The sequence below is a fragment of the Thermobia domestica genome, chromosome 2 (genome assembly GCF_964235325.1).
Source record: "Thermobia domestica chromosome 2, izTheDome1.hap1.1, whole genome shotgun sequence".
NCBI lineage: Eukaryota > Metazoa > Arthropoda > Insecta > Zygentoma > Lepismatidae > Thermobia > Thermobia domestica.
The window spans coordinates 258,319,952-258,346,220 of NC_137455.1; the positions used below are offsets into that span (position 1 = coordinate 258,319,952).

General features: G+C 32.5%; 1 protein-coding gene across 3 annotated transcripts in view; it reads left to right on the top strand.

Moving 5' to 3' along the window:
* Positions 1-26,269, top strand: part of Nckx30C (solute carrier family 24 member Nckx30C) — a 524,219-nt gene that overhangs the window by 392,572 nt on the left and 105,378 nt on the right. For 2 of the 3 annotated variants that reach the window (XM_081748623.1, XM_081748625.1), the window contains one exon: positions 2,658-2,875. In XM_081748623.1, the coding sequence (XP_081604749.1) occupies positions 2,658-2,875 (218 nt within the window). The remainder of the gene's footprint in view (positions 1-2,657; positions 2,876-26,269) is intronic. The other variant, XM_081748624.1, reaches the window with a different exon arrangement.

Here is a 26,269-nt window from a genome sequence, read left to right on the forward strand (position 1 = left end):
ATTTGTATCCTTAGATATTCTCATATGTATGTAATAATTTGTCAAATTCACTGAATATTCTAGAGTCCATTTGAGTTAATTTTTAAAGTTATTGTTGTCAGTAATAGGTAGATAAAGAGTTCGTTCAGTTTCAAACACTTGTAATCAGTTTTCTTCAATGCACAGTATTAATACGTAAATTCATCAAATAAGTGCAATTCTAACCAATTAAATTAAAATGAGTAGTTCAATAATCTCGAATCAAATATTTCTCTAAGATTACTTTTAACAATAAATGTTGTTCAATTTAAATGAATATAAAATGTAGTATGTTTGAAAATAATATTTATCTATAAATATACACATCAAAACTCGGCAAACATACATATTTTCCTACAACTTCAATATTCACTACTATATCATTGTTTGGCACGATAAACCTACTTTGAAACCTACTAATGCTCAGAAGTCCAATCTAAATTTATATAATAGAATACTTCTGAGAATAACTTCGGTACATTGGAACATCTTAAAAGTACATATACGGTATTTGAGGAAAGTTTTATAATTGGATTTAATTTCTAATAAAGTCAATTGTATTCTCTTTGATGACAGAAGGTTACTGAGATATATTGTTCTCGTAAAGTATCATCTACTGAAGACATATTGTTAACGAAAACATACTGCTTTAATATGAAACTAATATTTTTATATAGGACTATCACTGACTGTATTAGATTCAAATATATTAAACAATTTTGAGCATTCAGCATGCTTCTACGACAGTTATTCATTCATAAATATTAATTTCTTCGTTTTTAAATAATAGTTACTATCTAGGTGTATTTTATAAAACTAATTAAAAATAAAAGTGTTCTATGTTAATGAAAACTACATATAGAACCATTTAACATCAATTGCAGAAAAATTAGAAACAGCAATTTAAGATAAATATCATCGTATATTTCAGATGCAACTTCTATCCCTAGCAAGCAGGCTCAATTGTTAAAATCTTGGATTATTATGTGAACTTTGCGCTAAATATTTATTTCCGAATTTTTAAAGAAAATTAACTTTCTTGCCACGTTTATTTGGATTTATCTTTCACTTCATTTCATTTAGTAGTTATAATTATTCATTAGCATTCCGCTTCATTTAATTACTAGAATTCAAGCTACTATCTGTCCTTTAAATAAATGGCATAACTACAAATAATAATAAAATTATAAACTACAGTTCAATTTCTCTTCATGTAACAATCTTCCTTCTCGTGTTGATGTACAAAACGAAATGTTTGCAAGATCCAATTTCTATTGTGAAATCGTAAGTGTAATATCGAGCTAAGCCTAGGAGCCCTAAAATTAAACTAAATATCTTGTTTTGAATTCGGAACATCACTGTATTATTTGAAACATATATAATATTATTTAAAACATATATATTATTTGAAACATATATAATTAATTTAACTATAAGAGTTTTAGTCCAATATTATTTGATTTTAATCTTTATGCAAATGTTCTCTTGGTTTGAAAATAGATAATTATGAAACTTAGCTCACCCGGTCTGAGAAATTGGATGTGATACAATTGGAATAATGAGAAGTTAGACATATTCAAGGACATTTTAATTCAACTGAATTTGGTACATTTTTATTATAAAGGATGTTTAATACATAACGCAAATATTCCTTACAATACTATAGAAACCGTATTTAATGAAGTAGTTATACATAAATATGAAATTTCGTTTCTTTCGTTCTTTGAATGGATACTCCTTCATGACTATATGGTTAGCATACACGCCTTGAGTGCGAGAGACCCGGGTTCAATTCCCGTTGGGAGCTTATGTGGCTCCAGTCCATGTGTAGCCCGTGTCTCATATAGCCTCGCTGCTGAAAGAGATGTTAAACTCCAAAACCAATCAATTAATCCTCAGAATGTGTTATTTATACCATGATATTAAATAGGAATGGAGAGCAAGTCATCATAAAAAGGACTATACAATGAATCGGTAATACCTCGAGAAAAAAAATACCTATCCTGAGTTTGTTCTCCCGAAGATCACATGGTACAATGACAAAGCAATTGTTTAGGTGTGAATATTCAATCAAGATGAAATTTTGGCTGAATTTCGTATTTAAATTTCAGGCTGTTTCCTTAGAATACATTCAATTTTGTTTATTCCTTCTACGTAAACGTAATAGCTTGAAATCGAGTATGAAATCGAGTACTAAAAGATTATAAATGCAGCTACTCAAAGCTATTTTGTAAAACCATGAGGTTGCAGTTTATTTCCTTTTTCTAACTATACATTATATCTAGGTACATATGTACTGTCGTATAGATTTAAGTATAACAAATTTTGGAAGTTCTAAAATAATGAGTAAGTTACTTTACCAAACTATATAACTTAATTATTTAAAGGAAAATTTGAACAAAACTTGAGACTGACGAACTCTTTCATATTTCCAGTTATGTCCACGTGTTTGAGTAGTCTTAGAAAAATAATTCTTTACTGCATGAAATTTCATTGTTAAATTTTTCTGCATAAAAGTTTTTTTTTTTCGTATTGCAATATTGAACAAATATTTATTTAATGTATGTAAACAGTGTATGTTGTTGTGGTGTTTTGTGTCAGTGTTGCCAATTATAAGAGCTACTTTACTAGTACAGTAGACCTTTCTGTTCCAGGGAAAGTGGACGAGAAGGCAACGCAGCTCCATGCGATTGCCTCTCTCAAAGTATTACTCGATGCCACCAAACCACAGAATGGATCGGTGACGACGAATCACGTCGTGGGGTCCGAAGGCAGCCAGGAGACTGAGCTCGCAGCTAGCCTCACCGAACAACCCAATGGCGTGGCCGGAGCCTTAGAAGAAGGGATCGCTTCAGATGTAAGTAGAACAGTATTTATCAAGTTTTAACATTAAATGTTAATTTAAAAGGAAATTATTTATTTTTTCTTAATGGTTCTAAAAATGTTTAATTTGATACAATTATACTAAATTTTAAAATATTCAATGTTAGTATGATTAAATTCAAATTCCACATTAGGTAGAATGTCTACTTTGGTAAATATTCCACCCTAATGACCAATTTTATTTGCAGTTTCTTCTGCGTTTTAAACGTAAAATTTCCTTATGCTTTTTTCTGAAATGTACATTAAATTTTACATTGTTCAATATTCTGACAACATTAAAATTCTATCATGCATTTCTGGTATTAGTCATTTACTGTGTTCTACAATAATCGGTGTTCTGCTAAGCTACTCAGCGAGTTGTACCCAGAAGATTAGATGTATGTCCTATGCGGTAAGTGCAAAAACAAACTTTTCCGTCGCCTGTGGACATGACAGTAACTGTGTCCGATTCAGAAACGACTCTCATCGCTGAATACTAATGTCCCATGTTTACCTTAGCATGCAGTACTCCTCTACATTACCGAATATTTATCGACGATGATCAAGTGCTATGGGTAATCATGTAAGAGGAACTCGGGAACGGAGACATGCCTCCAACAATCGATTGTCTCGTATTCGTAGACTCATATGAGGGTCATGGAAACTCTGGTTGCACTGGAAATCGTTGTCGTGTCAGATTTGAACCAACAACTTTTCTATCCAGTTCAGGCGCCTTTCTGTAGGTCATGAAGGTATATATGTCACTGTTGCAACTCACTACTTTACATCGTGTACATTATTGACGGACAACTGACACGTCAAATCCACGAAGTCTGTGATACTGTAGAACAACTACCTGTTCTTTCTAAATCGAATAATCCACATTTAATTGCATCGTAAGTGTTTTCTGCCGTTGTTCTGTCATTACAGACACATACAGATTTACAGACAACTTATACTGTCATGTTGTCCGACGACCTTCAAATTACTAGGAGTATATTCCCTATAGACACTATAGGCAGTCTGCCATCTATCATGGATTATATGGTGGACTTTCAAATTAAGTTCAATATGTTGTCTTTAGACACGCGTCCATCAAGCTATTTTCTTTCGAATCGGATGATGCGTAATGTTCTTAAATCCCCCTCCTTATACTTTCTTGTACTTTACATTCCATAACCGTTAGAGCTCCCTCAAAACATACTTACAAGAAAAAGTGAACGAACACCTATGCGTAAGTTTTGTCGCATATATATTCTCACTCAATGATTTGACGATGTATGTTATCATTCATTTAAATTTATTATCGTTTAACTTAACATAAAATACATACGCTTGCATGACTTCAAATTATCATTTGAGTTTTGAAGGCGGTTGAAATCTAATACTGTTCTGGATATCTTATAAGTAGACTTTGAACTTAATTTCTAGTGCACGAGCGCATGGAGGGCATTACCAGTCGTATGTTCCATGTTCAGTTGAGCGATATACGTATATAGAACATGTAAATACATTTGCGCCAACTACTTAGCCGCACGGGAGTATTTGAATAAGGTCCTGTTACTGTTCTCTTTTCTTTTCTCTTTTTATAATTACTTAACATAGGCTTACGTGTGTTCTTTCATAGAACTTTAAAACCAACTGGTCATAGTGGACAAAACGTGAAACGTATTGTCTCTTAAGGTACCAGGCAACCTATCCCTCATTCGTACAAGCGAATACTAGGCTCTACTATTGATGTGATTCCATTTTATATTTTGTTCTCGAGTGCTCACAGCATACTTTTTTTTTAATTGGAAAAGCTAATGTAATGTGGAAATTAAATATTTGAAAAAATGAGTCATAGGTCATTTAATCTATGTGAAAATTAAGTCATTCAATATTAAGAAAATATTCTTTCAACGATATAACTATAAATTAACTATTTTTGATTATGCGTGTTATATATTTTATAAAAACCGAACAAGAAGAAAAATACAATTTATGCTATATTAGTATACAGAAACTTGGAAATTAAAAAATAACATTATTAATTTATTAAAATTGTTAATCATTGCTAGATCAAATTCTGGTTATCACGTGAATGTTTACATATACAAGTGATCATCTTATATTTAAAAAATAACTAAAAACGTTTTGAAAATAAATTATGTTGTTGATACTGTGGGCTCTTTACAAGTAAAAAGTTTCGTTTATGTTATATCTTACGTGATACATATTGGTACCTCAAACTTTCTGGAAAAGACTTACTTCCTTCTTAACTACAAATACACTTTTGCTACTACGAGTATCTAAGAAATATGATCAATATTAGCATATAAATCGTGAAGGTACAACTGCCACAAAACCAAATAAACAGCTCGATACTGGAATCCGTATTTGAAAAGAGGAGGACATTAGAGCTGGGCAAACAACACTGTGAGATTGAATTATTTACGCCTTTTGAACGCCTGTCGCAGTTCTAAAGTAGGTTAAGTAACAAAGTGAAATATCGATGGATATATGTCTTCTTTGCTTAAGTCATTAGTCAAATTATTTTCCTCGTATTACGAAACAGTTTCCCATGGCTCTAATTAGAAACGCAGAAGTTCGTGTACGTACTGCAAACATACCACACATACTCTTTGTTGATTTAATAACTTTGTTACTCACGTTTTTTTCCTCAAAATATTTTAGAAATTTTATTGATACCAAGACGAGAAGTGATATGCTGACGAATCTCGTCTCTGAGCCTCTGTGGTATCGTGTCAATTGTATCATTGTGTCAAGTGAGGTAATGCTACACTCGATCGTTTTCAAAAATACAGCGTATAGCTAGCTCCATATATACTCTATCTTTAGTTAATTTAAGGTGAGTATACGTTGGACTATTAAATATCAGCTAGAAATATACAGTCCTATACACCGTCCTTGTTCTATTTTAAATAATTCAAACAATACAGACTTTAATTTACGATCAAATCGTCACATGTACAAAGTGGACCATTTATATTGATAGGCCATTGTAAGTTTTGAACAAATGTATAAGAAACACTGAAATGTTGAACCATGAAAATATAAACAGGTAATTTTTTAGTATAGATATTCTGTGATACCCCAATGTTAACAATGTAGTCAACCCAACACAAAGTTGCATTTTTTAAATCGAACTTCGTCAGGTTATTACATATTTCAGAAATACATGTTAAACGAAAATGTACAAAGTTACATTATTATTCAGTGTTGCAAACGAAGGACACTAGAATATAAAACCATTCAAATTTCGGTGGTCTCTATAGCAGTAATAGCCCAAATGAGACAAACGGGACAATCCATATCCAAAGTACTCTAGCGCCTAATACCATGATCATGATAGGATCTCAAATAATTACGAACGAAGATGCGATAGATTGAAAATTTTGACATTTTTCATAAACCTCTATTTCTAAAAATGCTCAAATAAGTATCTCATCCAATTGCATAGATGATTTCCAATAAATGTGAAGATCTAAATGCAAATTTACAACAATTTGATATCTGAAACCATTCTGGAGATTTGGTAAAAACTGTTAAAGCTTGTAACACTGCTCAAAATTATGTAATTCCGAGAACTTATTGTAATTACACTCACCACAAACTATTATTGTAATATTATAGAACGAAGTAAATCAAAGATTGTTTATAAAAGTTCCCATAAAAACGCCATTTTTAACAATATATCAAATTTTACAATGTTTTCATAACTTTCGAATAGTTTGAGATATCAAATTGCTGCAAATAGTTTTTATGATCTTTCTATTGATTAGAAAGCATGTAATAATTTGATGTAATATTTATCAAAACACTTTTTTGATATAAATTCCTTTGAAAAGAGTCACATTTTCAATTTTTTGTAACCTTGAAAACTACTTGTTCAAAATACATCATATAATTCGTTATTACTGTTATAGAACCTCTCAAACTTTAGCTGATTTTCGATATTTGTGACACTGTAGCCTGACAAGTGTGATATTGCATTTTACATGTAGATTTTAAATGTGCAATAATTTGACGTACTGTCATTCGACAAAATACAACTTTAACAACACTGCTAATCTTGTGGTATCATAGAGTACGCCAGACGATGTCTCCTTGTCGATGTTTGCATGGTACAAAATTTCATGTCGATTAGTATAAAAGTTACAATGGCGTATCAGCATAAATGGTCCATTCTGTATATAGGTTTTTCAACATTGTGCTTTGGGAGATAGTAAAAGTTGGTGAAATCATGAGTTAGAATGTAAATAAAGTAGAATGTGTTGGAATATAAAATAAAACAGTGTAGAGCACCTTTTTTTTAAAAAAAAAAATGTGTCCCATTCTGTTTAGCATTGGAAAAGATTCTCAACTGCCTTATTTTAAAATACAATTTCGTACTACTTTTTCTCAATCATCATGGTCTGAACCCATATATTTTGTATAGACAGTTCGTCTACTAAGTTTCAAGACTGGTGGCATAAGAGGAGAAAAATGCAAAATAACTGTAACCACAGGTTATCATTCAACATGTATCCCTTCTCTTTCGGTAGAAATAGTGGCACGGGTGTAAAGCTATACAATTCCTTTTTGGAAATCTTGTTATGTGACTCTGTTCAGTTCACTGTTCACAGCCTGTTCAATACGTAGATTCTTTTCCAAAAATAGTCCGATAATAATAGAATGTTTGAATGTAGGTTTCTGAAATTTTCTGGATAGCTTTATTCTTGCAATGATATTTCATAAGCACAGTAGCAATCGTGAGATAATCTTTCAATAGCTTCTTTGGTGCCTTAATTAAAGAGATGACAAAAGTTTCCGTGTTGCTGCTTCATTTTGTCAGCCACATACTCTCTGGAAGAGAGCGTCTAGTGTGTTGCTGTTCAGTGTTCAGTGACCTTCATCTCGATTCCTTTCGTCAGTTCAGTGACTTTCATCCAAGTCTATACAATTCTGTTTGTCATCTTTGTCATCATATAGCAAAGGCAATGATGTGGAGAAATTTATAGCCATATATGCTCGCAGCATGTACTGTATGTCTATATAGGCCTATATTATAACAAGTAGCAGTGCCACGTGTACACCACGTGAAGAAGTTTGGTTTGTACGATGTGGTATATTTTTTCAATTAATATTGAAACCGAGAGTGGTAGTAGATTTCTACCACTTCCGGTCTCAATCGAAGATCAGAGTGGAATTGTAATATACTCTTGGGACACTTAATTGATTGCAGAAAACAACTTCTCTCTATCTGTTACTATTTTTACTCTTAAACAATCAACGTTCAAAACAAAAGTGGCTGATTTGTGCAAGTTTTGTTTTAGTAGAGAGATTTAAATGGAGATGGGGTTATTCTTCAAACGCTTAATTCCTTACAGAAAACCCCTTTTTGTTATCTATCACCGTTTTTACTATATAACGAGCAACGCTAAAAACGGACTTCCTATTTTAGTAGAGAGTTAAACATGGAGATGGAAGTGTTCTTGAGACACTTAATCGATTACAAGAAACCGTTTCTTGCTTTTTATTATCGTTTTTTGCTCCATAGTGATCAACGTTTAAAACAGGAAATGGCTTATTACTACTATTTCCGATTTTGGTAGTGCCTTTATCAACGAACTCAATATCTAACGTTTAACCCTCTACATTTTGACCAAATTTGATAGCGATTGATCAATTAGTTCTTCAGATTATTATTATTATTATTATTATTATTATTATTATTATTATTATTATTATTATTATTATTATTATTATTATTATTATTATTATTATTATTATTATTATTATTTGCCTCCCGGACGGACGAACAACATAAATATATAAAGGACTTTTCGAAAAACCAATCTTATTTTAAAAGATGAAATTGGCTGATACGCTTGAAATGAATTTTTGAACAAAGTGAGTATCTAACCTTGAATTGCGTCTTTCTTATATCAATTCGATTAAAATGGGTATCCAATGGGACGAAGGGGGGGGGGGGTTCAAATTCATCTCTCAAATATTTGCCATAAACCTATTTTCGCCGTGCAACAACGGGCATTTCAGGTGGCTAAAAATATAGTAGCTATATATGCAAGTGTTGATTCATTCGAAATGTCTACTCGAATATACGAAAGGGCCGCGGTGGCTCAGTGGTAGAGCGTTCACCACTGGTGCTTGGGGTCCCGGGTTCGATCCCAGCCCCCGCCAAGTGAACTTTGTGGTGGACAAACACCGCGTGCATGGGTTTTCTCGGGGTTCTCCCGTTTCCTCCCACTTTCTTCATTCCACCATTTCATTCATTACTTATCATCACCGTATCCTTTAGCCTAACCTGCATAATCGTGGGACGTAAAACTCAAAGATTTCATTTCATTTTTCGAATATACGAAGTTAAAATAATAAATTTATATTTCTATATCAGTGACAAAAAATATACTGTTTATTTATTTGCTTATTTGCTTTTTGCTGTTGGCAATAGCATTATGTACACAACTTTCTGATAAACATTGTAAATTATGTAAAATAAGGAGGTAAATTATTTAAAAATACGGAAAATAAGGAGGTAAATTTCAATTTTTTCTTTGGAACATGTTGTTATCTTAAATCACAGGTTATAAAAATAACGTGGACTTAACATGTAAGTTCTGGTTCCTAAAGTTTTGATACCATCTTCACACAGAAGTTGGGGGAAAGGGAAAAATCCTTAAAAGTTCATCGAGGAATAATTTTTACCTTTCACTAGCACTTGTTCTCTTTTCAAGTGTTACTTGAACGCCACAATATTAGAGATTTAAAACATTATTAATATCTCATCTACCAGTTTTACATATAGATGCAGATAATACCTACTGTATTATGTTACAACAAAAGAATTAATGCACGCGTATTTTTATTCTTGTAAAAGATAAACAACCGTGGATTTCTGGCAAATAAATAAATAAAAGCTTCAGTACAATTTAGAAGACTCGTTCTATTAAAATGTTCAATCACGACTCTCAATGTCTGCTTTCAACAATGTACAAACTAATGGATACTTGGTTTCAACTTCCTGAAATGTTTAAAATCAAAATGTGGTCTGTATTAGCACTTACTTGACTGCTTTCCTCACAAGTTCCATACCCCCGTTATCTTCAAATACAATAAATTACAGAATATTGAGACAGCAACGTAACTCTGGTGAAATTTCAGATATAGTTTGATGTATCAATGGATCTTCGTAAGTAGTCCAGTAGATAGCGTGTCTGTGATTCTAGATTAACTTTCCGTTGGTAAAGTACGCGTGTAACATTTGAATTTCACTACTCATTTACGCTAGGCACTGAAAGAAGATGATACACTTCAAAAAGATTGTCGATTAATGGATTGATGTTGCTTTAATTGGGTATTATTTTTATTTATTTGTACAGAGGTAATTTTGAAACTTGTTTAACAGTAGCTGCTTTATAAGTATTAAAGTTAATGATTTGATTCACACTAAGAAAGGATGTAACTTCATTATATCTTAAGATTTTAAATATCCAAATGACTTTTGGGGAACCAAAATAATTATTTATTAAGGAGTTTAGCTTACCAAAACTCTTTTGTGTGTTTACCCTGTCTGTGTGTCCGTCATATTCAAACGTCCGTCATTGATGAAAGTCATATTCAAACTGGCAGTGATTTTTATGTTGATGTCTATAGAGTAAAACCCATAATAGATAGCGAGAAGCGGTTTCTTGCAATCAATTAACCGTCCCAAAAACACACTTAATCTCCATCCTTAAGTCTCCACTAAAACCGGAAATGATAGAAATCCACTACAACCTTAGTCTTTAACATAGACCGGAAACGAGAAGACATAGCGAGAAGGTTTCTTTAGAATTGATTTAGCGTTCTCATAATATATACCATATTCTCTCTTAACTCTATTCAAACCGGAAGTGGCAGAAAGAAACCACTTCCGATTTTAACGTTGATCACTACAGAATGAAAATTGTTATGGATAGCAACGAGTGGTTTTGTGCATTCAATTAGGCGTCCGAAGAATATATTCCATTCTATTATAAAACCGGAAGTTGTAGAAATATACTACCGGTTTCAATATTGAGAAAATATCACGCCATCCAAATCAAACTCTTTCATGTTGCGTATTCGTAACACTGCTTCTTGTTTTCAGAGGAATAACTATTTCAAGAATATACTAATTAATTTCTAATCAAGAGCATCGGGTTTCGAAAATCAATGGGGATGCTTTCACAGTTTACAACTGAAGGATCTCGGAGTATGCAATACTACTTAAATTTAGCGGGCGAACCGAGAATCTTTTCCCGAAAAGGAATTGAAATTTAACCCTCCTGGAAATGCAGTTTTAAGTAGAGCTGGCCCTGGCAATTTATTGCTCTGTGCAATAGCACAATTTCCTACCCCTCCTCCCCTATAATGAACTTATCTTAAAACCCACGATTTTAGGTATTATACATCATCATAATTTTAATGTTTGGATTTTTTATTTTGTTTGCCCTCACTCATAATAATTTCGATACTATTGGATCAATTGTTAGAAGTATTCGCTACAACTTCATTTACACACTGCATTATCGTATGTTATGTTCCTTCTCCAGTTTTTAAATATTTCAACATTTTATTGCTGAATATTGTGTTCTTTTTCAGACTTCTTGTTCCGATATTCGGCACCCGGTAACTTATTCCTTAACATATTACGAAGATGAAATAGTTGAACCTCTAAATTGTCAGTTTGTCAAAGAAAATCAATTAGTTAGCGGTCATTGCATTTACTTAAACAACTGTAAGCCAGTGGTTCCTAACTGACGTGTCGTGCACCGGATCATAACTGCACTCCAAATTTTAGGATTTAAACATTATGATGCATTTAATAATTAGTGAAAATCAATAATTTTGAGATAGATTGTACCCAGTGGCGTATTTACGATTTTGCTTCCGGGGGCTTTGATAACTTTCGGGGGGCTTTGCCTGAAAATGTGAAAATTCTGCAAGATATTTAATACACTTTACTATAGTAAGATTTCGGGGGGGGGCTTAAGTCCGGAAGCCACCCCCTAAATACGCCACTGATTGTACCAGTCAATGCCTTCATTAGCAGTAACAATGCTCAATACTACAGAGAGTCACTACCTTATAGAATTATAGTCTTACACTACTATAATCTATATTATTGTTAATAAAAAATCAAGTAAGTTTGTCGCGATGTCGTGAATATCCAGTATGGATATCAAGTCCATCTAAAAAGGTTAGGAACCATTTATGTATGCCTACAACAAAATTAACTTGATCTCCAACAAACGAGAAAATCTATATGACTAAATCACACGTATATGGCCAAGTCAAAACCATGTATGTCGTATGCAAATTAATTCAGTTATTCAATTAAAGACTCAATATTATAATTTTGGAAACATTAAGCATGCCTTAGTTAAATATGCAAATGTAATAAATATAGCCAAATATAGTTCTTTTCTTTTAACCCGAGTGAAGGTTATCAACAATGAAATTGGTGAGCTGTTTTATGTAGGTCAGGGTTTCTCAATCTGGGGTTCGCGAAGATAAGCGGAAGAGAAATATAATTAGAATCTAATACCGGAAAATATTTTTAAATATTATTTTGAATTTTATTCTGATAGGTATATTTTAATTTTTATACATACTGTTAAGAAACAACAAAACATAGGTGTATTAAGCATTTTCAACAGTTTCTTTTTATTATATGACCCAAAATTAAGGGACTTATGAAGTTTTAAAATTTTCAAACGGCCTCCATTTTGGGACAGTATGACGGATCGGATTCGATATTTGTAATATGAATAAGCTGACCAAATTTGGTTTTAATTCATTCGCTTTTAGGGAAGTTACTGTATCTAAGTTTTCGTCACGCCATTCTGAACGTCACTTATGATACAAGGAGTGTATAAAAATGTTAACTGAAAATAGCAAGGAGACCATGAAAATGTTACGCCCTATGAAAATGTTATGCCAAACTTTATGCCCTGTGAAAAAGTTTAAGAAATGTGGTGAAATGTGATATTAGAAATTTCTCTCTTTTTTTCTTTCTTTTTATTTTCTTTCCTTTTTCATTTTTCTTCTCCTTTTTGTGTGGTTGCTCAGCACTAAACAACAATTTTGGGGGGAGGGAGCACCAAAACACTCCAGAGTGAGGGTTCGTGTTTCTACTTTTATTAATTTAACCTAAAAAGCATACTAAGTAATGCCTACTTAATTATTAACTTAGGAAAACAGAATCATCAACATCAACGGTACTTCTGAATGACCTCTGTAAAGTAAAGATCAGACGGTCATTTTCCGCAAGTCAATATTGAGAAACAAACAGGAACTTCTGTAAAAACGAAGTTCCTGACGTCAGCAAAACGCACAGTGATGAACAATAGAGCCATAAAAGTGGGAGACTTTTCTTATAATTTACAATCGCTCGGGCAAACCTTAATGTCATATTAAGGAACTCCCTTAAAAAGGTAAGATCGTTAAGAAGTATTTGCAAAGTTATTGTATAATAAAAACATTCAATAATCATGAAAATGAAGGAAGTTCAATGGATGTTTAATTTTTTTTCTGTCTAACAAGAATTACTACCTATTCAAAGAAACAAACTCTTTGCTTAATAGTGTGTTCATTTAAAGTAAACACACCGCATTAAATATAGAGCCAAACATGGCTTTACGATTATGTATGTGATATGTAACTGCTTGGCTATTTAGTCCTACAAAAGTGACAAACAGTTTTAAATGTAAATAAAGTTCTACTTACCGAATTCTGAACAATTTTATGTATGTTTTGTCCTGTTTAAGTATTAGATCCATTCTATTTATTTCTATCTAAATTACTACTGTGTGTACTTAAGCAGGGTCATCATGGCAGCAGAGTAGGGGTACAAAGGTTCAAAAGAGAAAAGTGACACCACTGGAGAATTACGGATTTTTTTTCTGAATATCATGACTTCACATAAGAAATTAAAGTATATACCAAGATAATAAACAAAACGCATATTGAAAAATGCACCTTTAGGATGAAGACTGCTAGTTCTTATTTGTGTACCAGTATAATTTTTTTTGTATGCTTACATAATAAAACATAATACTTTATTTGGCTAGATTCAGCTTATAACTAATTGAGCCAAGACAACTTTTTACATCTTAATTTCTTACACAGAACTTACTTGAGCACTGGAACAAGCTAAGCTGAGACGACATGAAGTGGGAAGAAAGAAATAAAAGATAAATGTTGTAACCATATGAACTGGAAACGTTTTGGAAATGATGTTTTCATATGTTCCCATATCTTCTCCCATAGTTCGATGCGAAAAAATCAGCAAACGAAAATAATTAGTTCCAAAGGCAGCGTATGGCTTATGTGATTTCTTTAATTTGGTTTAGATGTTCAGAACATTCTTGCATTTCGGAATAGTATGGCAATATTCAAGAAAACAAAAGCAATTCAAAAATATTAACAAGTGGATATGAAAGTTAGTCAATCATGCGTTTCTCAATATTATTCTATTGCTTTCTCCCCTTTCCATAGCTATATGACATATAAATCTATACTCTAACGTAGCATCTCAACCACATATACTCCAACTGAAATCGAAGTCCAGGTCTCGTACATTAAAGCGTGCACCATTCGTGTGTGTTTTCTATTAGACAAAGATCTGTGTCGTTCGCATAATTTTGAAATGCTCATCTAGTCGACAAAAAAGTGGTATGTATTCAAATGTTTCGTAGAAAGCTGTTTATGTCATCATAAAGTTTGGTATTACTTTTTACTCTTTCTCTATACTGGAATGGTTTTGACTCGACCTACGTGTAAAACATTATATTCAATACATGTTCAATATATGGTTGAAGGCATTCCTAAATTTACGATGGATCATTTAACTGTAGAGCGTAAATTCATAAGTATGAACTATCGTCGAAATACATAATCTCTAGCACACATTAAGATTATTATTAGGATTTAGATTTCTGGGCCTTCAGCATCTATGTCAGTGTTAACCCGTCACATATGATGGATTATGTCCGTCGGCCATCACACTATCCGAGGAAAGGGAAGGAAGAAAGGATTGGGAAAGGAATGAAGTGATCAGGGACCTGTATGTTAGATACCATCCCGGCATTTGCCTGGTATGAATGAAGAAACCCCAGGAAAATTTCACTCAGGATGGCTGTCCTGAAAAAGTGCTTTATACTTTTTATGGACCAAGTGTCTCCACCGGGAACCGGACGTAGTATTCAGGTTGTACATTCTTTTTTTTTTCAGAGGGAGATGATGTTTGTTGTGATCATTCAACTACTTCTTTTATGTTTGAATTTTTGTATGTAGAGTAAACGAAAAACAGAAAACTTTTGCTGTTAAAGCATGTTATATGTTAGTAGTCCAGTTGCAAAACTTCTTAGCCCATCTGTATATAAATTAGAAGATATGGTACCAGCTGATTAAGTTTTCGTTAGCTACACAGTGGATGAAGTATAGTTTATTATACTGTATTCAATATACTCTTTACCTTTTAAAAATATCTAAATTCGATTAATAGAACCAAAGAAAATACAGTCCCGTTGCAAAACCTTTTAAGTGTTCAGTACTGTAAATGATTAGTTCCTTTTTAAAATTTATTATCATTCTTTTCTAAATGGAAAGGAGACGTCTCTTTAAAAAAAAAAAAATCACCTCAATACTGATAAAGTAACACATGTCAAGAAAATAGCTTATACAGTTGCAAAACCTAATCACTAATATATCTACTAAGTTTGCAAATTAGAATCATTGATTACACAGCTAAATAAATACATATCAAATACTCATCATCCTTCATTTGATTCATTTTCTTCAATTGAACTTAAACGCTATGTCCAATACTGTCCTTTAATTTCTATTTAAACAGTGTTTATTACGATTTTATTACACCCATAATTTAAGAACTAAAGGCCTGCATAACATAATATTAAAATGCTTGTGTTGCAGATCAAGCTCTTCCACGACGCCAAGTTTGATCTCGATCGCATGAGTTCAGTTGGTGTTTTTTTTTGCTTTCGACAATATGTCTCACAATTTCACTAATCATAATTCAGGAACCAAAAGCGTGCATAATATAATATTTTACATACTTGTACACCAGGTTAAAGTCTACCATCATTTCAAGACTGATCCCAATTGAATAAGTTTGGTGTGGGACATTGTTTTTGAAAATATTTCTCAAAATTTCAACGACCATAGCTCGGAAGCCAAAAGTTTGCACAAAATAATATTCACTCGCTTGTATAGAAGATCAAGGTCTACCATTATGTTATGTTTGATTTCAACTGGATGAGTTCTGTCGAATTCGTACTAATATGGTGTCCTTGATTTTTTAGGAAAATTTAAGTTAAGGACGAAAATGTATTATTATTATTATTATTATTATTATTATTATTATTATTATTATTATTATTATTATTATTATTATTATTATTATTATTTCATAAAACAAAACAATCTATCACCTCTTGTGAGATATTTTGTTATTTTGCCTAATTTTCATTTCCGAGGTAAGTACCAGGGTTTGCAACTCACCATCAGAGATATTCTGTCATTGTAGCTACTCACTTGCCAATACTGAAATGGTATCATGTATCACGGTCCTCAGCTAATCTCCTCATCTTAACACAGCAAGCTTGTGTTTTAACACAGTTCATCAATTGTAACCCTTTTCTCTTCTTCCTCTTTATTATTCCACCGTAGATTCTATCACGTCCCTCACGATACAGTTCCTCCTTAGTCAGCTCTATCCCTTCAACTCCTTCAATTCTCTTCCTCTGTAATAATAAAGAGGAAGAGAAGTAGTTTCTCTTCCTCTTTTTAATTACATCTAATATTATTCTTTGATACCCCAATATTCCTAACACTTCAATATTTGTCTTCCATACTATCCACTAATTTTCTGCATTCTTCTACATATCAACTTTTCAAAAAACCTTCGAGGAGACGGTGCGAAGAATATGAGATGAGAATAAATGTTAGAAAAACAGAAGTAATAGTAATTAAAACCAAACGTTCGTTATTAAGTATGGAAGTAGTAAGTGAGAAAGTAGAATACATTGGCAGTTATCGATGCCTTGGTAGTACTAATAATGAAGATATAAAATGCAAATATGAATTAAAAGCAAAGATAGAAATGGCGAAAGAAGCATTTAGGAAAATGAAAAGTATATTTAGTGGGTTTTAAATTAAGAGTTAAGAAAAAATCAAAATATTTTGTGTAGAGTGTTGCACTGTGCAATACAGAAGCATAAACACTATGCAAATGCCACTCAAAAAGCAAAAGAAAGACTGGTTTGCGACTGGATTACTCAGAATTTTCTTTGACTTTGGAAGACAAAAAAGAAGACACATTTCTTTTGACGCCTGTGGTACTTTTTAAATTGCCGATAATGGGTTTCTCTTCGTTCGTTCTTCAGAAAAGGAGTACCTTTTTAATGAATCTGAAAATACAGTAGGCATCGCCGTGTTGACTCAAAAATTACACGCAGTTTTTATGTAAATGTGGCGTTGCGCTCAAGCCTTCGGCCTGCTGTACACTGCAAGGTTAAATTAATACTTAAATCTAAATATAGTTATGTCTCCTGTCCTGATAATAAACAGTAAAGCACGTTCATGTTCAGTGCCATCACTATCAATTTTGAAATAGTTAAATTGAAAACAAATACACTCAAGTTACAAATAAATCATCACAATATACAACTGCAGAAACACACACATATTAATGCTCAAGTCTAAAGACGGTTATGATCCTTGTCCTATTTTGAAATAATTAAATTGATACAACACAAGTTTTAAGGTTCAACTAAATCGTCACATTAATAGTATTAACTTAGCGACAGGGTCGCACCTAGAATTTTTGTTCGAAGGGTCCAAGATTTTGGGAGGTCCAATAGAACAAGCCACTACGTATGTGTAGTATTGAACAGGTGTTATTCTCCACCCGAAAAGAGGATAAATAATCATAAAATTCTACCATCTATATTTTCCAAAATATGATAAAACTAGATTGTTTTTACAAGAGGAAAAGTAGAGATGGAATGTAAGATCAAATTTTCATATTACATCATTTCCCTGTGAAACAAGTATAGTTTTATTGAGAAAGTGAACAAATGTATGTTGAATTAGGAAGTTTTAGGGGGGTCCGAACCTGGTCGACCTCCTCGTAGGTACGCCCCTACATTACAGTAATCAGCAAATTAAGGCGTTACTTCGTAAACATCCATTTCGTTGATTACTATTTTGTTAATTGAAATTAACTTTTTCCTTTTCCTAGGACAATGGCAAAATTCACTTCAAGAAAATATTTAAACACACGCACATACACACACATTTGTAATAACTTGACGCCAAAAGTGATGAAACACCATCTGTGACCATTTAACTTTTTGTTGAGGAAATCCATTTATTAATTATAAATTACAAAAGATCAGGCTGACATGTTTAGCATGCAAGTGCTAAGTGACTAGCACACTCATCACATCACGCAGATCGGCTACACAAACACCTACAAGCCCTCAGTGTGCTTGAAGTTTCCAACTTCTCTCGTGACTCCTAAATACACGTTACTAAATAAGATTTCCAATGCTTCTCATCTGGATAATATTACGTGCATTACCATTGATGGTAGTTTGTAACTAGTATATGACGCAGTAGAAGAAAACAGAAGATCACGCACGAAACGTTGGAGCAAAAACTTTCGTACAACTTGTCAGTTGGGGTACCGAGAAATAGCTTCAAGGTATCTGAATTGCAAAGAGTAAGTTTTAATGGTCCCATCTCTAAAAATATGAAGATGAAAGCAAAAAGTTCTTATATCGGTTCATCTATCATTAAAAAGTTCATCGTGATATTGTGATCTTATCATGTGGTGTTTCGGAGCAGGTAATAAAATCAAGGAAACTGGTTATGACTGGAATGAAATACAAACACGCAAATTGAAATTATCATATATATATATATATATATATATATATATATATATATATATATATATATATATATATATATATATGTTGCACAATGTTTATTCACTGAATACTCACAGTTATCAAACGTGACTCTTTTGCCCGGATATGTTCTCTTATGTTCTCTTCTCTAATAGCAAAATAAGCATCCGCGCAAATTTCCCCCACAGCGAAGTTATCCGGGTACCTAACGATCCGAGAAGAATGGAAAGTTGAAATAAATAGTTCCATCTCAATTCTTGGAAATATTTGTAGATATTGACTACAAAGGGTTTAATAGTCGAACGCAGCTCGCAAAGTGGAAATTTGTTGATACTTCACAGGGGAGAGACAGCTATAATTTGCTCAGCAATAACATTGGTTGATGCATAATACGGCAATTATCGTGTATTGGTTATAATATGTTTAAAATAGTGTACAGCAGTAAAGAAATTTTGCTTAAGAGATTGTAAATAAATGTTTTAGTATGATGCCCTTTTTTACTTTATCAAATTTGGTAACGTGTGATGTTAAACCAACGGGATTTCAGATACATCAACACGAAGAACAGCTGAAATAATAAAAAAGAAAAACAAGATTGCTTCAGACAAGTGGTGATTGGGAAGTGACAAAAGTGAAGTTTAAAAGAAGCCACATTGGTCCGCTTCATAGAAAACTATGCATTGACTTGTCTCTAATACCACAAAGTGCTTCATCTCAGATTTGGGACAAGACGATATAGAAGAAATTCTCGTCTTGAGCAATCTTATTTAAAACATAAAATTCTGATCATGCGAGGTCTTAATAATATATTTCATCATTTCAAAAAGAATTCTGGTGTTCATGATCATTGTAACTATTTTCTATCACCTGCAAGTCAATTATATGCAAGTTAAGAACTTTACGCGCACATATTTTTTTCGCTAATTCTTTACGTAGAAATCGTTGATTAAATAGATATTTTCTTCAACTTCCTCGTTTTCTTTAATCAAACCTCCCAACACATTCCTTAGAATACAATTTATTATCAAACAATGTTGTACCTTTTCCTGTTGTTCTTTTTAATTATCTTTCACTTTATTATGATCTTCCCTACTTTTTTTTTTTTTTTTTTTTTGAAAATTTCATCTTTCCTGTTCTGCTTCACATAGTTAACTTTCCTCCATAATTTCAACACCTACATTTTGAAAGCCTCTAGTCGTTTATATAGGTATAATGCAAACATTCTGATTCATTAAATAGATAAATGTATGTAAACGTAAGTGGCTTTGATCACAACTAACCAGCAGAGAAGAATGTTCATGTGACATTCAATTAATGATCTGAATTCTTAGCACAAAGGTTAATTTTTGTCCACACACTTTGGTTAGCTTAATCATAATCATAAAGTATAATAAAAATAGATTCCTTGGAACGACATTGACATACATATTGAAAAGGACCGGATGAATCGAGAGTGCTCATTGAGAATCTAAGTTCTTTGTTTCTTAACTCCTGTCACTCTCGAGATTCAGTCGAAGCTTTCCTCAAATAAATTTCTAATGACTCCAATTACAGGAAGGTTTTGACACTGAAAGCGATAAGGAAATTTGAGGATCTTCATTCATAATTTACAAAACTCCTGTCGATAGCTGTTTTCGTTAATGAAAAAGCATCTTTTCTCTCACTGACCTACTTAATTTACAGGAGATGAAAATGTTTTTGAGATGAAAGCCTTAATACAAATTAGGATATACAGCTATATTTTAAAATTATTATTAGTTCCATAAAATTTGATAATCATAAACTTTTGACCTGTAAATGTAATTATTGCCAGAATTTACAAAATAACTATAAGCGTACAGAACAAATGTCAACATACTAGGAAACAAAAGTCATTTAAAAGTTTAAACTTCTCTCATCCTTATACTTACAGACAGATTGCCAATATTGTACTTATACTTTACATGAGAAAATGGTGAGAAGGTAAATCGTTATTGAGAGAACCAAATATTAATTTATCCTTTGAAATGTTATCAAAAAGTTATTACTTTTATAAGATCCGATAGTACTCGTTTCCTTGAAGATCAAAAGTACGAGAAGAGCTAAGGTAGACTATAGTTTCTAGTATTAAAAAACTCTATTATGAAAAATGTACTGAATTGTTTGCAAACTGCGCGTGAAGGTGCAATGTTGCATGGACATTTATCATGAGATTCAAAACCGAAGCAAGTGTACATTCTGGTTTTAATTGTCTCGCCAAATCCAGAAAAAAAATCTTTCAGAATCACTACTTCAATTAGCCTGCAACCAGAAATCATTGCATGAATTCTGAAAGTCACGATAAATTCTCATTTAACTTTACACATATCCAATATTACAACATTGCAAAAGTTCGTTTTTTTTTCAACAACTTTTTATAACATTGTAACGCATTCTGTGTAATAGATTTATGATACCATTAGAGAACTTTATAATTATATATTTAAGCCAACCTATTCACTTGTTTTGAATAATTATTTTCCGAAATCGTATAATAGATTTTTTGGTTCTAATGCTAAATAATATATTCTGTGATAACGTTCAACCGAAATAGATTATGTAATACACATATATATAATTAAATATTGCGGTCCTAGTTTGTTTAAAATTAGTTTAATAATCACCAAAACTTATCACGATAGTTATTTCAATAAATTAAACTATTTTTTTTAGTTTTATCCTTTGTATTTCCTTAATACTTATCATTCATTTTGCAGAAATTAAAAATACACTGCAATCGCTTATGGCTTCCTCATTTATTATACATGTATCTTTAACAGCATAAATAAAACAAATTTAAACAAGTCTGACCACAAGATTTGTTATCATAAGGTACCGGACTATTGTCCTTGTTGCCCTATAACCAAATATACATAAATGTTATCGTTGCAATTAATACTAGATGCTTGCACCAAAGCGTAGCTCTAATACTGCTCTTTCATTCTGAATACTGTCCTAATAATATTGATAGTGTAATTCTAAGTATAGGGACAGACAGAATACATAATCTTTTGTTTTCCAGTATCTCTAAATCTTCTGCTGTTTGTACGCATTTGTTCAAGAAAATTAGGTTTATGTAACTTAATCAGTATAAATAATGTTTCTTTAGGTGAATAATAAAATAGTCTCATGTTTCAATGCTTTAAAATAATAATCTATTTTATGATGTTATCGGTTTATGAATCCTCTTATTTTCCAACCATCTTATAACTATTCTAAAATCAAATTCACATAAACAACAGAAAAAAAAATCATCTGAATCGAATACCAAAAAAGCGATTGAAATCGGGCATTGGCCTCTTCTTTGCTTTTATCATTTCTACAAACTCCGAAGTCTTTCTTGGTAATCAACAGTGGAAAGCGAACAAAGTAAATTAATGGATATATAGAAGCAGGAACTGCAATAGTAAAGGATTTAATGATGTATCAAAATATATCCTTAGTCGTAACTTCCACTTTCCGAAAGGAACGGTGAAACTTTCCTCGAGGAAGCAAAATACGTACGTATATTCCGGAAGAAAGAATACAACCTATAATGGGATCGAGAACTTGAAGATTTAACTTATAAATCAATACCAAAGAAATAGTCTTTCTTCTTTATTTATCTTTGGATTCAAATCTCAAGGTTATAAGAGAGAGAATGTGGTCCACATTTCCTTTTGAAGCTTTATCTGGTTGTTGTTTTTGTGCTGGCAGTCTGCATCCACCTTGGGATGCTCAAAGGGAAGCGACGAATGTCTCATGGCAATGTGCCAGGATCCGCTGTAACCGATTACCCAGAGCAATTCATTCTGGAACACTCGTTTTGAAAGAACGTGAACTTGCTTTATGGTTGCAGTATCCTGTTAAGGTACCATAACCATAACTTGACCTCAAAATTTGATTGGAGGCGTCAACTGCATACCTTGTCTACTACATACAAACGAACACACATACACCCACACTCTCAGACTCACATGCACAACAAAATGTTTCGATTTTACATCAAAAGAGATGGCCAATGTATCGTTTGTCCTTAATGTTCGTTTTTCAAACACCGAAATCGTAAAACGACAATCACAAATATGGATTTGAGAATTTTCTTTTTTTTAAAAAAAAAAACATTGTAACAATCACGTGATGTTAGAACAGGAAATACAAATTCTCGTTCAGAAACTTTGTAATAATACTCTCTTCATGCTAGCATTCCACCAATTTCTTTGAAACATTTGTTCTGTCCAGAATTTCTCCCATTTGTATTTTAATAAGTCATTTAATGAGATATATGAGCTGTTTAACGGCCATTCCATTCTTACGGACGGGACATTTTAGCTCACGATTGTAACAAAAAAACAAAATTCTAAAAAAAATATACAGGATTGTTTATATATCTTAAGATTGGTAGCTGGGCCCTTTTTATCTAACCTTATTTTTTAATAACAGAAATCGATTTTACCGTCTTTATGATGATCAGTAACTAAACTTACGGACGGGACATTTTTTGGACATATGTTGTTGTAGTCGTCAACTTGAGTGTCATTTTCTGCGAATTGCAAACTTTTAGTAAGCTTATTTTTTCTTCTGTTGGGCTTAAACTATTTACCTACATGTTGCCTCACATTTCATCTGAGAAAATTTATATTTCACTCAATAAAAAAAGAGTCAGTGATCTTACGGACGGGACCAAGAATTATCTTACGGACGGGACAAAAAAATAATTGCTAAAAAGGGCTTCTTGGAACACTCTTTACTGTCTGAACTGAGTTATTACCCACAAAAGAACTAAAACTAGACATAATGTTTGCAGATTCGAGAAACAGAAAGGAATTATGCACTTGAACTCTTTTAAAAATTAACACAACTACATGTAACAAGTACGTAGTGCATCCAATGCACAGGCAGTTCAGTAAATTCAAACTGCCAAAATTGGACAAAATAAATTTTAATTGCGTTTATTTATTTTTCACTCAATGATACACATTCTTCGCTAACTTAAAGCATATTTTCAGTTAAATACCAACAACATGAAAATTTCACTACAAGGTTTACTTTTGCATGGAATGGCCGTTAACTGGAGCAGTTTCGAATTTTTTTATAATATAAATTGTCTAACTATTAATAAACTATAAAGTTCCATGTGGTGTCCTGGCCTCATTGATTATTCTATAGTTAAAGAGCATTAATATCATATAATAGGGGAAAACAAAGAATTTAGCATTAAACTATGTAAATTACAGAGAACTATTACTAACAAGTAGGGTAAAGAACTATTACTAACAAGTCGTCGTCACTTTAAGGCTGAAAAATTATTCTTTTTTTTTTCTTCTGTGAGCATCGTGAATCTTTTGGAGCTGTACCGAGTAATTGGAAAGACACATTGATCCTTTCTATACATGATCATGTAGTTAGAATTCAAAGTCGAATATCCGTTCAACGAAAAACACTATATTTTTAAATCCCTTGTATTACACCAGTAGTCGTCATCTCAAAATCGAAATGTTCCAGTAGTCGACAGGGGTTTGTACCAATGTTCGTCACTCACATAACTTGACATAATTTATTCAAAAACTAATCGTTTATCTGTTTAAGGTTAACAATAGAGTATAAAGTACTGAGCTTAATACCTACACTTTAAACACTCAAAAATGAAAATAGAAATGTTTGTACATCCTTTTTTAAAGCAATTTGAGAAACAAAATATGTTAACTGAATTCAAAATTTAACTATACATCAATTAAAACTTAAGAATATACTATAAAATATTAGGATTAATAACAATACATTACTTTAAGCACTCAAGAATATTTAAAAAAATATATTCTACCTGTAGTGTATTTACATGTTGTTATTGCTCACTAACAATTTTTTTGATAACTCACGATCAGGCCTCGGAATGCACACGAGAAGAGATATGAGGCTGTCTCCTCTCGAAAAGGTGCCGCAAAAGTTATGTCTCGTCACGAAAACTGTATGTTTCTATTGGAAGAGCTTTGTCTCGTCTCGAATTTCCTAATGAAATTTCTGCCTCGTCTAGTCTCGTGCGCATCTCTAATCATTCATATAGCCAAAAACGCCAATCATTTCGGAGAGGGTTCGATACGGCTTTGTGATATCCGGATTTAGATATCGATAATCTATATCAACAAAATGTCGAACTTGATCGATATATCGAAATCAAAATATCGAAAAATTTAGAAATATAGAACTATAAACAATATTAAAAACATCGAAATATCGAAACTATCGAAAATATCGGTCAAACTTTCGATATCGATATTTTCATATTTGAAAATGTCAATCGTTCGATCGAAATATCGCACAGCTCTAGGCTCCAATTGTCCTTTAAAAATTAATGTGAAAATTCCTGACTAATTTTCCATAAGTAGTATTTTTTACGGGCGGGCTGGATAACATGGACAAATCCCTGTCTACGTTCCTGCTCATGATTCATCACATCGGGGTATAACCAGGATGTGAAATAATGTCAATCTGGGGAGTAAAAGAAAAGGGATTATACTGCTGACCTCTAGATCATCCATTAATTAGATATGAAAAACACGTTAATTACATAAGACTTACTGTAAATATTTCGCAAACTTCTGATATTATTTAATATTATTCTCCCCCCAGCAGGTTTCTAGTGGGAAGAAGTTTCTTCCAAAAATATTTTGTGGGAGGAATTCCCCCGTCCCCTTAGGATTTCGCACTCTGTTTGTAACTAGTAAGATTCACAGTTTTAATAAAGCGGGAAAGTTGTGTTGACAGTGTTTATTCCCGTGACGATTCCTGGGTCCTTTAATACACAAAGTGTGATCCAGTAGTTGTCAGCTGTGGCGAAATCTAGTACAAGTAAGTAAAATGTGATCCAGTAGTCGCCGCACCGTAGATATAAAATCTGGCATGACAAAAATATCCTAGGGATATTAAATCTAAGGTTCAATCAACCAGATTAATAAAAACTACGGTATCGCAATTGACAAGTGACCAAAAACATACCTGATTCGCTTACGCTTTAAACAAGTGAACAGTCTCCAGCACTTTGTTTCATCACACACTTCACTACTTTTCCCCAAAACATACCTCCACCGAGGATTCTCTTGTTACACGTCACATGACATTGTAAGAAAGAGTGTAACGAATATAGCAACGTATATCTGAACATTTAATCTCATGTGCTTTTCTTATTTTAATGATTTTAGTACGTAAACGACGACTACTGGTGTAGTGACGACCACTGATGCTTTTTATCTTACATAAAGAGTCGTTTGCACATTGTGTGAAGATTATAACTTATTAACAAATTCCTGGCTGAGTGGTGTTGCCATTTTCTTGCATCCACAATGCTTTTAGCTAGCAATGTAATCAGAATAACGATAGAACAAAATGATCTTTGGCTCATCTCAAGATTTATATATATCAGCTTCTGC